This window comes from Ambystoma mexicanum, chromosome 4p (genome assembly GCF_040938575.1).
Source record: "Ambystoma mexicanum isolate Mex_15411 chromosome 4p, UKY_AmexF1_1, whole genome shotgun sequence".
Lineage (NCBI taxonomy): Eukaryota > Metazoa > Chordata > Amphibia > Caudata > Ambystomatidae > Ambystoma > Ambystoma mexicanum.
Window position 1 is genome coordinate 985825259 of NC_090927.1, and position 15446 is coordinate 985840704.

At 46.7% G+C, this 15446-nt stretch overlaps 1 protein-coding gene across 5 annotated transcripts in view; it reads right to left on the bottom strand.

The window, feature by feature from the left end:
• Positions 1–15446, bottom strand: part of SOBP (sine oculis binding protein homolog) — a 567669-nt gene that overhangs the window by 361708 nt on the left and 190515 nt on the right. For 2 of the 5 annotated variants that reach the window (XM_069606562.1, XM_069606561.1), the window contains exons 3-4: positions 14129–14314; positions 8546–8689 (exon numbers count right to left, since the gene is read on the bottom strand). The exons of 1 other annotated variant lie outside the window; for it this stretch is intronic. In XM_069606562.1, coding sequence (XP_069462663.1) covers positions 8546–8689; positions 14129–14314 — 330 coding nt within the window. The remainder of the gene's footprint in view (positions 1–8545; positions 8690–14128; positions 14315–15446) is intronic. 2 more of the 5 variants (XM_069606564.1, XM_069606563.1) reach the window with 2 other exon arrangements.

Consider the following 15446-nt stretch of genomic DNA (forward strand, 5'->3'; position numbering starts at 1 on the left):
GTAGTAGTGTGGATTAGGGAGAAGTAAGAGCAAAGGGTGGAGGCGAGATCTAGGAGGAGTGCAACATTGTTAAGCCAGTAGAAGGCTGTGAGGAGTCAGGGGGAGTGGTGAGTTAGAGAGTGTAGGAGAGAAGTGATCGAGGGCATGCTAGAACTGAATCAAACAGTTTAAGTGGAAGGCACTGTCTCAACGTCCCATTAGAGCACACACCTTTGAATAGAGTAGGGACAGTTAAGAAGTCCCTGGGGGAGCTTAGATGTCTGGCATTATTAAGATCAGCACAGTAGCACATGATAGCGGCATAGGCAGTAGAGGTCAACATTCAATAGCTGGGAGCAGGGGTTACGGGCACCTGGCTTAGGGGGAAGGGTCATATCGAGGGAGAGGGATGGGCGTACACCCCACAAAAAGAAGAATGAAAGCCCTTGAACCATCGCTACGATATGGAGGGATTCTTGTACCATCTGTGACGCATCACATCTTCTGCATCCAAATAGGTCCCACAGCAACACTGTAGTGTTTTCCCAGTTATACATTGCTGAGAGGGAAGCCCGCCCCGCTCCCCCCTTCTAACCACAAGCCGAGGCAGAGCCAGTAGGATTCTGCCGGCATATTGGCAATAACACATTTTTAGAGGAAACCAGACAGTGCTACGACATCAATAACTGGAGTACGACCATGCCATGAAGTCCATGGTAATAAATGTAAAGGAATGTGTCAGAAACATTATGGCGCACACACTTTATTGTACATTCTGGCACCGGAGTCTAGCGACCTGCACAAATGTTCTGACCTGTAAGGTGAACATGCACAAACCCTGCTACCCCACTCATACTACAGCTAGACACACCCTGCCATTCAGCAGATATCTTCACACTATAGCTACACACACGTATTACCACCACAGCCCATCCACACAATCTCAACATTGTTCCTATTCAAAACATATTTTCTTTCCAGAGGAAATGGGAGCTATGGGTTGGGGGGGGGGTGGCTCGGTCACTCGGGCACAGACCTCATTGTCGCAGTTGCAGGGGTTGACAGGGTGGGTCCCTAAGGTGGAGCACTCCTTATTTGTACGGAGGAACGCACCACGCTCGCCACGATTCCAGGCATGTGGTTGAATCCCTAAGATGTTGCCTCTGTGGCCTCCATCCTTCTTTGGGACGCCACATTCAGTCCCTGCACAGGCTCTGCATTTGAGACACAACGGGCATCGTACTGTTGCTTCTTTTCCACTGCCTTCCATTGCTTTGCAAATATATTGCAGGGCTGTGAGTTGACTTGTGGGTAGCTCCTTGCTCCTTGTGGCAATCCTGCCTTGCCGTCCTGTTCGGCAGGTGCCGTATTATGGCTTCATGCATGGCCTCTTGGATATTGTTACGCCCAACTCCATGCCCATTGCCGTGGTGGTGGGGTCTCGCAGAGGATGTCCTTCCCATCCGGTTGTCACCACAGGAGTTGTTTCATTGTCAGTGTCTGTCTGTTGTGAATGGTTTTGGTTCAACGTTGGGTTGTCCTCCATCAACATCAGTGGAGTCGCTTGAGCCTGGAAGGTCTTAGATGTTCGTTTCATCCTCCGTTCCACGAACACAATGGTGACTGAAAAAATGTAGTCTGGGGGTTTGCTTCTCAAGATGTCCCCAGACACCTCCACAAATGCAAAACGGTTGGGGGTCTCTTCAGAAGCTGGAACAGGTTACACATTTGACCATTTCATTCCCCTTACGCCATTTGGCCACTGAGGGCAACTCACCAATCTTTCTCGAAGTGGACAGGATGGCCATGGGAGTGGAAACGTGACGGGGTGGTAGTGGTGGTGCTGGGGGCCCTTGTGGCAGTGGCTGTACCCGTGTTCACGGGTGCTTGTATGCTGGATGCCCCTTCCTGGTCACTTGCGGTGTCCTCTGGGGAAAAAAGGAGGTGAGGATGGGTCAATGGCATTGGCGTAGAGAATAGAATGGTTCATGCCCACACTTCCATTTCATGTCTGACGAGGGGCAGATCCATGCGACCCTTTCCTTCATCTTCATAGCTGTTGGGCAACTTGGAAATGCGGGTTCCCAAAACATTGGTACAGAATGCAGGTCTGTGGTCCCTTGGGCGGCGATGTGGCACACTGCGCATGAATGCGTGCCATTGACCATTTTCAGCTGCTGGGAAGCGAGCGGTTTCACATCTGTAGCTATCACACTGCCTGTGGAACTCGTCTCTCTGGAAGCGTGCATGACATCAGATTGGAGGCAAATCCCAGTGCGTGCGCTGCATATCAGGGAGCCAGTGCTAGGTATGAGGTTTTATTTGACTGTGGAGTGGTGGAACACCCACATGCATATCAGGGCGCGGGCGGATATGTACGTCTGGCCCACACCCCACATTGGAGTCATTGGCATGCAATATTTTGTATTTTGCCAAAATGTATTTGTACTCCCCCGCAGCAATTTGGGATCGAGTGCCAGCTTCGGGATCTCCAGAACCTGTCACGCGTGCGTCCTGCCATATCCACAAGAGCAGCTGCCTCGAGCCCCCGCGGCTGCATGCAAGGGGTCGGCTGTGACATCTCCCCCTGCTGCCATGCACTCCTTGCAGTGTTCGGTCATCATGACGTGGACACATCGTTTTAAGACATTCCTCTTGGGGCAATCTGTTTATGTTCTGGGGTACTCTCCGACTTGGTCCGTGACCCATTTCCAGTGTCAGGCACATTTGCTGGGGGCTGTTTTTGCTATGAGGTAGCAAACAACCCTGGATGGCCTCAGTGGTCAAAGTGGGCGGGAGCGGTGCTCCACTACCTTTTTAAAGTTTTACTGTCCGTATCGTTTTATTTTAAAAATAAACAGTTGCAGAATGGTTTCGTTTTAAAATAAAAATGTAGGAAGAAGTTGCAACTTGCACTTGAGTGCACTCCACTGAACGTTGCCTTAAACAGCAGGTGCTTTTGCTTGGGGGTTTGCATGGCGCGTGAGAGGGGAAGTGTTGATGGGGTTTGCGGGGAGCGGGGACGGGCCAGCTCGGAACATTGTTTCGTACACTTCGACCACTGGAGTGTCTTCTTTGCTACCCCGCTGCCAAGACCAAGACAGTCAGTCTGCCTCGTGAGCTCATCTCTTGGCACCTGCTTGCTACTAGGAATCGTGTGTGGCAGTCATCATAGGTGGATGACACCCCTGGAGAGATGCAAAAGGTATTGGGGATCATGCACACTGGAATGGGTCAGCAGTAACGGACACAGCCCGCAATGTTATTTTGCGCGATGGCGGTATTTACACATCCGGCGAGTCTGTTAGGGCATGCGCTGGTGCGTTTGCAGTGTTTAAGCATCTTGTATGTATCGCAGGCGCTAGGTACAAGATGCTGGCACTCTGCTAAAAGCTGGATCTCGCGGTGCGCCCCTTCCGGCCGTGCGGTGAACTGACCATTATCGCATGCCATATGACTTTAGCACCGTTCTCTAAGTGAGGCCCACAGCTACAGTCATTTGACTAATCACGTTTCCAATTCACACTTATCTGCGTATCCTGTGCGTCTTCGCAAAAAGCGGCCTTTATTTAGCACCAGAACTTTCAGAGTCAAACGCATATTTTGCACACAGGTCACAAGAGTGCCGCAAAGGCCGGCTCATCGCGGAAATAAAAAAAAGGAATTCCGCACGTGTGATCTTGACTCGCATGTGTTTGAAATTGGGGAGGGTGGGGGGGGTTTGCCACCGGCGAACTCTTCATTTGCACATCCAAGGAGCATACCCCCCTGTGACTGCAACACGTGATTTCTATAACCCGAGCGCCCTGAAAGGCATTAAGGACAGTAATCAAATCTGGGGCTGGATTTCAATGGTTTGTTATAAATAGCAAGAGGTCATCTGCAAAAAGTGAAATGGAACACCTCGATTTCCCAACGGTGATACCGGAGTAGGCCAGATCATTTCACACCAGGACAGGGAGCGGCTCCACTGCCAGACAACAAATTGAAACCTTGGCCATGGGGTTACCCGGCCACATTCCCTGTGCTGCTGCAACAATGACAATCAAACGCAGCTCGCTGAAGAGAAAGCAGCCCTACCTTAAGAGTTTCCCCAACAGTGGAAGAAAAGGTCTGCCCAACGGATCCCCTAAACGAGCGCAACTCCATTCCAGCCAACGCGCCAGCCCATCGTCCAATGTCGAGTGGTAGCAGACGCGGGTTCTTACGGGAAGGATTGGGTGGGGGCCAAGACAAACTGAGGAAGAACCTAACAGTGGTGCGGCGTGTCGTAAAATGGTTGCCATACTTGTAAACGTGGTTATGCAGTGGGATGTCGGAGGAGGTCAGGGAGCGGGTGCCAGAATACAAGAGGCTGATGGCCCCCGCAGCTACTAAATTCTTACTCTGGCTGCTGCAGGGAGACGGCTTGCTGGGTTTGTGTTATAGGGCAGTGGAAGAGGAGGGCAATGGTTCTGCCCATAAATGCAGGCTTTACATGCTAAACATAAACCATCCACACTATCACATTTCAGTTGACTGTACATAAAGACTTCTACGCTGTTCCAGTCTCTCAATTTCCCTGCCAACGGAAACAATACCCAATATACATAGCGCCCGGCTTGGTCTTCGTTCAACCCCTGCTGGGGCTTTGCGATGTACTTCACAATCCTGTTACTGATCTTCACCCACTGACCGTTCTGAAATGCTTTTCCATGCATTGCTTTATATGCCTCATTTGTCTCTGTGACAAAGTTTGTCCCGTGAACCCCTAATGTTAGGAGGGCAGAGCCGCGCGTGTGGTTGTTCTCACTTAGGCCACTGGATTTCCATGCCTTTAGTAGTTAAATGTTATGTTATGTTACTTTGCATTCATATATCGCCGTATGTACCATTGGTATGGTCTCAAGGCGCTGGTAGGTTGAACGCCCTCGGGAACCGAAGTTCAAGTCAGTAGAGAGAGTCAAAAGTGCGTGTGAGCACCAGATATGTGTGCAGCTGATGTCGCATTCATGTGATAGCTGCTTCTTAGCGGTAGGTGTGGTGGTTGGGAGATCAAAAGTATGCGTTTGTTCTGGCAGGTTTTATCCAGACCGATTCTGGCTGCGTTAGGCCTGAGGAGAACGCCTAGGCTGGAGGGTGTGTAGCCAGCAGTGTTTAGTTAGGGCGATGGGAAGTATGAGGTAAATGATGGTATGTGAACAGCTATACCGAATGGTGTCATAGTATCGCTGTGTTCTAGTTGAGTGGTGGTGTAAGGAGGAGAGTATGTGTGGAGATGTGATATGGTGGATTACCTTAGGTGTTTGAGATCAGGCCCACTCGAATAGTTCCATGTACTCTATCCATTCCATGTACTCCGCCTCTTCCATGCATTACGACCATTTCAGGCACTCAAAAGCTTTCCTTTCCATGCTCTTTCAAACGTTCCATGCACTCCAATAAGTCACGCCGTTCCATGGATGCACTCCAACCCGTTCCATGCACTCCAACCCGTTCCATGCACTCCAACCCGTTCCATCCACATACTTCACCCATTCCATCCACATACTTCACCCATTCCATCCACATACTTCACCTTTTCCATCTACATAATTCACCCTTTCCGTCCACCCAGTTCATCCATTCCACCCAGTCCATCCATTCCACCCAGTCCATCCATTCCACCCAGTCCATCCAGTTCATCCGTTCCCCTCACATACTTCACCCGTTCCAACCCCATACTTTCTCCGTTCCAACCACATTTTTCACTTGATCGATCCACTTCCGCCTTCCATCCACATACTTCAATCGTTCTATTCAATATATTTGACCCATTTTGTCCACATACTTTGCCCGTTCTTTCTCATACTTTACCCGTCACATATATATATCACCCATTCTTCCAGATCCATCCTCTGTTCCAACCACCCACTTCACCCGTTTCTTCCCTTTAATACACCCGTTCCTTCCAACCACTTCACCTTTTCCTTCCAACCACCTCTCCCGTTCCATCAATATACATCACCCGTTTGCTCCAAACTCGACACCCGCTCCGCACTCAACACCCGCTGCTCCCTCCGCATTCTACACTCGCTCCGCACTCTACACCCGCTCCGTAACCACACCATACTCTACATCCGCTCAACACCCTACATCCGCTCAACACCATCACGCTCTACATCCGTTCAACAACCTAAATCTGCTCAACACCACAACCGCTCCACTCTATTATCCACTCACCCAACCTACAACCACACTACAACCTATATCCGCACTACGCTCTTATGTGTTCAACGCTCTCATCAGCTCCATGCTCATTCATTTTGCGCTCTCATCTGCTCTCCGCTATGCACACTCATCCGCTCTGCACACTCATCCGCTCTGCACACTTCATCTACTCCACCGTCTTCATCCGCTCCACTCACTTTGTTCATTCATTGGATTCAGCCCATGGCACTTGTCGTACGCACTTTATCCGTTCTGTGCTCTCCATCTGTCCCATGCACTACATCCGTCTCATGTACTCGAATCGTATATTCTGTACTTTCCGTTTATACCATGTACTCATACATTCCGTGCCATCTGTCTGTGTACTCACCCGCCTCTTGTATTCATCTTTCCATCCTCTTCACTTTATTCATTTTGTCCATTTAGTTCCTTTCGTCCATTGCAATCATTACATCCATTTCATTAATTTCAACCGTTTTACAGCTTTCGTACAATTTTATTTTTAATCCACTTCACAGCTTTGATCCACTTTACTCATTCTATTCTGTTTGACCTTTTAGTTTACATTAGAGGTTATTAGTTGTCTATTTCTCACTTGGATCTTGCTGATGTATTGCTATTTGTTTTATTGTTGCTTAAGGTCTAGTAGCTTGGGTTAGCTGAATTGTTGTAATCCATTTTATTCCTCACGTCCACATTGATCCTCTTGTCCATTACATTTATTTTGCTCATTTCTTTAATTTCAGTGACTTTACTGCACTCACACAACGTATTCTTTTTTATCTTCTTCGCAAGTTTGATCCTTTTTACTCAATCTATTTTGTTTGTCCTTTTTCGCTAACCAATAGAGTATTAGTTTTCGATTTCTCGCTTGGATCATGACGCTGCATTGCTATTTTATGATCTAGCCTTTGGTAAATTCATTGAGATGCTGTTATCCAGTTTGAGTTAGATTGGGTTTGGGGGTCGGTTTTAGGAGAAGAGCCAAGTTTTCAGTAGTTTGCAGAAAGACATGAGGTCTTCAGTGAGTCGGATGTGGGGTGGGGGTGCGTTCCACAGCGTGGGGGCCAAGGCTGAGAATGATGACCCGCCTAACCTGACCGAGTTTGTTTTAGGTATGACTAGGAGGCTGGCTGAGCTTGATCTTAGAGTAAGTGGAGGGTGATAGGGTTTTAGTTTTTCTTGAAGATATTGAGCTGTGGTTTTATGCAGTGCTCAGTGAGAAATGCATAAGGTTTTGAAGGTCACCCTTCGGGCAACTGGAAGCCAGCGCAGAGTTTTGGGGGCTGGGGAGATGTGGTCTCTCGGGCCGAGAGCTAGAAGTTTGGCAGCAGCGTTTTGTGCTCTTTGTAGTTTAGACAGTTGGTATGCGTGGACTCCGAGGTAGAGGGGGTTAGCATAGTCCAGTCTTGATATAACAATTGATTGGACCGCAGAGAGTCTGTTGGGAAAGGAGAGGTATGGAAAAATGCGCCTAAGAGTTTTAAGGTGGTAGTGGCAGGACTTTGAGACGTTGTTGACTTGGCACAAGAGTGTTAGGTCGGAGTCTAGGGTGCATCCAAGGATTTTTACTGAATTATAGGGAGTCGGTGCATCTACTCTCTGTCCATGTGCTTCCTCCTTCTTCGTAGCTCATTTGGCCGGTTGCCAAATGCTGCGCTACAGAACGGTATACAATACGTTACGTGTGGCTTTGCGAAGGATGGATACAGTGGTTGAATTACCTGTTACTTCTCTGTGGGGTATCCTCCTTACAGGTACCCCGATATGCATGTGGTCGTGAATGCTTGGGGCGCATTGCATTGAAATCATGAGGGTCAATGAATGGGACAACTCCAGTTTATCCTTCCTGCGTGAAGGTATCGAATGACCACTCCCCTCACCCTCTCCTGCCCTCCTCCCCCTCCCCCCCCCATCTACAGCACCGAGGCTGATGGTGTGGCTTAGCACTTGCTCGCAATAACATTTAGTTGCCACCTCTCAAGTTATCTTAAATTCATCACCCCGCAATGGACAGGGATACATCTTCTGAAACAATGGGGTGCCGCAGTCATCTTCAGGACACACTCTAGAATAGGAACAAATGACTGCTGCAGAGAACTGACTCTTCGTCTAAAAACAACTTGTCTGCCCACAAGACTTTCTGGCACCAAGGCCTTGATGTTCATCATTTTACAATCATAAGTTCACAAAAAAAGGATGTGGTTGATATGCAGTGTGGCACTTGGGGGGGCGAGGGAGTTCAAGTGAACTGGGTGGGCTTTACATTGGCACTAAAATGACCACTGACGACATGGCAATATAGCAACTCCAGTAGCTCTGACAAACACATGACACAAAAACTCCACATTTCATCCAATCAGCTCCAGTGAATTACCTGTAGTCATATGTTTATGGGTATTTTTATATTCATCTCTAGAGAGGGGTTGTTCTAGGTGGTCCTGAGCACTCCTCTGGAAGCGTGGCATATCGGGCATCATTTTGAAAAAAAGAGCCAACTCCTCAGGTAATTTTGAATATTCTGAAATATAAAGGGTTTCATAGTGTTTCATGAAAGCATTTTCCCAAGACACATGCTTCTTTTCAATTGCTGGCTGCTCGGGTACATGCTGAATCCCCCTCATGAAAGTCACCAGTCTGGTCCACAGTCTGTATGGGTTCCATGTGATAATGTACCCTCAAAAATGTCACCATGCAAAAAATTCGCCAAACAATTGCTGTTTTTTTCCGGAGACATTATTACATGAAAGCCCTGCAAACCCTGCTCCCCATGTCCCTATATATATATGGTCACCTATATATTGTTGCCACAAACTTTTCCCGGTGATGACATGTATGGCCATATAGGGACATTATTACCGGATACCTCTGTAGATTCCTACTCATTGTTGTAAAGTTTGGGGTAAACATACAATCAGAGGCAAAGGTCCTAGCATGGCGGGGCAGAGGGCCCAGAGGAAGGCCTCGATTAGATGACCTGGCTCTCTTAGCACATGGGGGCTTTTTAATTAAGAACAAATCTGAATTGTCTGATTTAGGTGTGCACGAATCGTTAGCTTTTCAGATTTTAGGACTGGAACGTGAATGTAGATAACTTTGGTATCCGGTCAATATATCTAAAACATTACCGAGTGGAAAATTTCAGAGTGGAACATAGTACCGAAAAACACTGGAAGGAAGGGTAAAAAAACAAGGGGGTTGGGCGGATGCAGTATTTTGTCCTCGATGAAATTTACCACTCTGTAATTGTGGTCGATAAAATCACATATACCCGGTAACTTCCTATCGAGAATGTAGAAAATATGTGTTTACTTCCGAGCATGTGCCCTCATTTAATCAATAAATAAATGCATACGCTTAAACGATTGATCATGGCAGTCTGACTAAAGCAATATGTGATATTGGGTTAACCAGCGCCACCTTCCTGCGCAGGCTACTCGCACTGCAAAGGACCAAGCATGAAAGCACGCAGAGAATTTTGTAATTAAGTGGCTGTTTCCAATAGCACACGAGGGTCCTCCTCCAGTTATTTAAGGAACAGAACAAAGAGACCAACAGGGGAATACAATGTTAGTGAAGCAGAGGAGGTGAAAGTGTCCCCAACAGTGCAATTCGGTTAACATCCCACTAGTCTTTGCCCCTTCCCCGCCCCCAAGCACTTTTGCTTCTGGGGGCAGGGTGGGCGGAGCGAACCGGCACGCGTTCTGGAGTGATGCAAGCGCATCTGATCAAGCGAAAACCCATTATAAAAGTAGCACGAGCATACCTGTGGATCAGTGAAGGAGGTAGCCAACATGGTGACTGCATGCTTGGATTGACCATACTACGACCCTTCGACCCAGGATGACGCGCACACTTGGTCTGCTTCCAGGTACGAAGCAGAGCAAGGAGCTGGAGAAATGCCCTTGCTGTGGCCACTGATCTATTCAGCCTGTCATTGCTATATTGAAGGAAACAAAGGAAGTTCAGGAAATGTGATTGAGCGATGAGGAAGGTGGGATCCACTTATGCAGTGCAAGCTAGGGCCACCAAATTGTCAAATCCAATCAGCTTTTCAGAATAACCAAGAAATGTGCAAATAATCTCCAGCTAAATGCATCATGTGTAAAGGTGTCACAAACATATTAGCTGTGGACAGACTAAACACAAGCCTTAATCTTACTGTGAGTGGAGCAATGAACACGGGTGCTACACAGTGGTCACAGCATAGACCAGGTCTGTTATTTAAACCTTTTCATCGACGTGAGCCAGTTTTTGTGGTACCCGTTTGATGGTACCTGTAGTGGGCCGGCTACCTCCCTTTTCCACATGAGCCACTTGGCTAGGAATCATAATGCATTCATATGACCTCACAGGTAGCCCCACCCTGGCCTTGTTTGCACCTCCAGCTGCTCATGGTCCACTGGCTATGGGTTTGCCCCACTGTCATTCCTTCCCAAATCGCCAGTAACTGAAACATGTTCATACACGCCAGGTGTCCATTTCAGTACTCATTGTTCTATATATTTGTGCTTTGCAAAAAAACAAAGATGGCAACTCTTTTGGAATCAATTTCCACCACTTATTGTTTCTGACACTCTAATGGGCAAAGGTCCAAGAACACTTTCAAGAGGTAATATTTTGTGTATGAGATATGAACACATAGCAGGATGTAAGTGAGAATCACAACCTTCTCCCATTTCTTAATCCGCACTGCAGAGGTGTAAAAACAAAGCCGACATGTCCTCCATAATATATTTAGATAGTGGTATGTTCACAAAGTGCTTCCTTGCTTCAGATATTCTAGAACATCCAACATTACTCTACAGTCAGGGGTGGACTGGCCCATAGGGAAATCTGGAGATTTCCCAGTGGGTCTCTGCACCCTGTGCCTCTTGTGTGGTAACCTCTGTTATTTTCAAATATTCTCATAGGAAAAGGGTTGGGCTTGCTGAAAATGTGTAAAATGAGGCCACTTTGAAAAAAAATTCCAGGGCCTTTTTTGGTTCCCAATCCACTTCTGACAGTGGGAGAAAACATATATGGAGTTCAGAGAGGCAAATAACCATAGGAACTCGTATTTAAATAACATGAATATCAGAACATGCAAATGTCGGGGTTACATTGGGAAACAGCTGCGAGTTTGCATTTGAGCTCATCTATCCACTGGCACTTCAAAGTACTACAGGCTCTTGGCTCCTGAAAAACGCAAACACTGATCTGTGCAACATGAAAATGCACGCGCTAAGCCCTATGCATTGCATTGCATTGCATTGCATTGCGTTTTCGAAAAGCAATGCAAATAATGTTATCTCCTCAAACTCCTTTAGGTGGAATGGACAGAAGACACATATTGAAAGCTGGCTAGGCAGAGAGACATGCAAGATAGGCAGGCAACCAGACAGAACAGAAAGCAAGCAGAACGGCCAACATACAGGGAGGTGGAAATGCAGACATGCATGTAGAAATGTAGCCAGACAGGTTGCTAAACTGGCATACAAGTAGCTAGACTGGCAGACAAAGAAGCACTCAGTTGGGCAAAGAGACAGACAGAGCTGTGCCGTATTACAGAACATTTGCACACGTGGTCCTAAAGATGAGCGGTTACTGATAAAATGTTGTCACCCGTGACCAAAGGCTCCTGACCAACTACCGAAAACAAATCGGACCTGCCATATTCGGAGTGATGTTTAGGAAAGTGACACGTAACATTTTTGAAAAAAGAGTGAGCAGAGTTTTGCAGACCTTCTGGTGGAGTGTTTCATCGCTCTCTATCATTTGGAGGAGCGGCTTTCCTGCTGCCTGCTGTGGGGAAACACTGTAAAGCCTCTCTCTGCGCGGAGTGGGCCATCATTTCAGCCCCGAGGAAGAGCGTCTGCTCGAAACACATCGGCTGGGCATACATGCTTTCTGATCACAATACAGCTCAATATATGCCACCTAATTCTTTATTAGATTTATATATATCTTATAGATCCTATGAGGTTCACATTTTTTATTAGGCCAAATAGATTGTATAGTCGCAAGTAACAATCTTTGTATCAACTCAACGTACCTACCACTTAACTTTGTTGGAATATTGTACTCCATACCTACCCTTGGGGCAAAACTGCAAATACAATATAACCTAGAACCTTTGATTTGCAATTTATTGTGTTAATTTTGTGTGAGGAGCCTGGTGAGACATTGTGCTTGCAATCCATTGTACTTGGTAATATGGGACACCATAGCTTGGGATTTGGGGGCAAGTAATTGGCTGGTCATGTGTGATCAGACCCCTCTATTTCTCCATTTTGAAATTGCCTGTTCTCTTGAAGGATGCCGTTTGCCCTCATGATGTATACCCACCGTGCAGTGACAAGCAAAGAGCAGGTTAGGAAATGAACCCTAACAGTAGCCATGCAATCCATCACCCCAAAATCTACATGTGTCCCCATGCGTGATGAAATGTTTGGATTTGAAAACATGGGATTCACAGGCCTTCTGAAGGGGGTGCCCGCGGACCCTATGCTGACAGCAGCCCATGAAGTGGGCGGAAGAAGGCATGCAACAAGAGAGGCATACAGTCGGGAAAAGATGCAGACAAACATTCAACAATTAAACACAAGATTTCCATTTCTGAAAGTGTTCTGGGAACTTCAGCTCTGAAAAATGGAGATTCAATGCATGGAAATGCGTTCAGTCTGCGAACGCTAAAGATAATGACTTAGAAAGTGAAAATGAATGCCCCTCCCCCAAAAAATAGAAAAGCCTCACAACAGAAGACAGTTGGGTGCACATTCTGATGATAAACCTTGGGGAATAACCATTTTTTACTTATCCATTTTTTGCACAAGCATTGCTGATCATGTCTCCAACCATCATAGGTCAGGTCTATCCCACCGTTCACAAGGATATAGTAAGCGTGGATATTTGAACATCAGCAGGGCTAGCGAACATTCATTTTCCGGCCTGCACATTCCATCAGCCCAAGCCAGCATATTTAATGCTGAGGGATCATGGGAGTTGTAGGCCAAAACTGTAGGGCGACAGGTTGGCTTCCCTGCATTTGTAGAGTACAGGACCCACCAGAAAATCTATGCAACCAAGCTCTTGTGCTGTAATGAGGTGAAGCACATGAGCAGGCCAAGCAAGGGCCGCTCGCCTTCTTTCTCATGGCGAGCAGAGTTGCACGACAATTCGTGCTACTTATTCACTACACACATTTAAGAAGGCCTACTGCTACGTCACTAGGAAACCAGCTTTTCATCTTGAAAATAATATAAAAATGCTTCAGCAAATCTCATGTGGGAACTTGAGCTGCCCAACAGCCGATGATGACATGACTGTTTGCTGCAGGGTCTGAAACCAGCCAACCAAGAGACACCAAGCAATCACGTCATCAGCAGGCTCCTGGGCAGGGTGGGACTGCAACGTCAAATCGGTCGAGTCACCAATGAAAAGTGGCCCACAAGCACACATTACAATTCATTACTTTTCAGAACAGACAGCAAGTACGACCCAACGGGTGTTTTTGGTGAAATAAGTTGCAAATAATGCACGTACAAGCATATTTGCTCAGTAACATAGGTTAGAATGTGTGTAATCACGTAGGACACTGGCCAACTCTGGTCAAAAAGTGGCCCAAAAAACTGGCCCATACTAGAAACATTGGCTGGCACTTCGGGCACTGCCCAATAGGGCAGTCCGAGCCCGCTCATGGGATGGTGGTTTGCAAAGGCATGGATGCTACCACTGCTGCAGATTTATTATTATTTTCAAGCTAAAATCATGCACTTATAAAACTATCAAATGGACATAAAAAGGGGTATAGGTGCAAAAGAAAACAAGGAAATGATTGCCCTTTCAGAAAAGAACAGTATCTTGTCGTCAGGCATTAAGACAACGGTCACAATATTAATGCAATGGATCTCGAAGCGCCCCTAAGGACGCCCCTGAATATTTAGTCAACACTGGAATAGAAATGTTGGTGAGAATTTACCTGCTGGCGGCTTTAGGAAAGGTGGAGGAATTAAGGGAACAACAATGGGCATACTCCCATGGTCCTTCGAACCTGCCGGTAAATCTGCAAGTCCGTTCCCCGTGGCAAGACCTGAATAGCTTAAGTTTGTATTGTACGGCGAAATAACACTGTCCTCGGGTAATTTTGGTTTTGGCAAAGAGTTTTCTGGAAAAAAGAGATACAACACAGCAGAAGCAATTCTTAGTTAAACATCAGTGTTTAGCAATTAACTCTTTCCACAACAAGATTCTGCAACAGCCAACATACAGCAACCCTAGAAAGGCTACACTCAAAGCGCATCTCTAGTTCGGAGACGATGTACGTTCTGCATGTCTCTGGATTCTACTCTAGCCCATATCTTTCATGGGATGGTTATCGGTCGTATTCTATATTGCCGCTTCTTGGCCCTTAGTGGTTGGATTGGATAAGGGGGCCTAGCCTTGGAACCTTACCATGATATAGGCCAAATTTCATCAGGATATTGGTCAGGTTGAATTAAACCAATTCCTCTCGATTCGCTGCACTCTGCTCGTGATCCAAACCTCTCATGATTTGGCGTTTTGGCACATAATGATTGGGAAACCACTAGAAGGCAGCCAGTTCATTAGTTAATTTAGTTCATTAAAATAATCTTGTAGGGCAGGATAGCAAACATATCTGTTGGTTTACAGAATGCCGAAAGACATCATCATGGGACAAAGGCACTCGATATTCAGGAAGTAAAGGGTGAAGGCCATTCTAGCCACAACATTTACCACTGATGGGTGCCAGGGAATGTTGTGTTACGAGTGAGCACACCCAAAGGAGGTAACGCTAGGAAGCAATTAGGGGTACTGATGTAGGTTCCTCCTTTGGACATATGATGGGCATGGTTCAAGACGAGGCAGCGCATGAATGAATAAATGAATGACGGAGAAGACATGAGCGCAGCCTGCCCCGAGGTTGCATGCCCTTCAATGAATGAAGAGTCTGGAAAGGTGACTGGACAACACAGAACAAAGGAAACATGCTTGGGAGCCCGGACCAGCCCGGACCCAATGAAAGCTTCCTTGAATGCAACTGTGTAAAGATAGAAAGAGTACCAAGATTTATGACATGGATGATCAGGGTACACCAGGGATCGAATCCTTGCCAGAATAAATAAGCACCCACTAAATTACTAAATGAGTGTAAATTAAAATTTGTAACAGCACAAGACGTGAGAAGCGGGTGAATTATAAATGGCCGTTCTAACATTCAAGGGCAGACAAATGCCACCAGTAGCTAAGGAAGCCATTGTGTCATCAATGCCCCTATC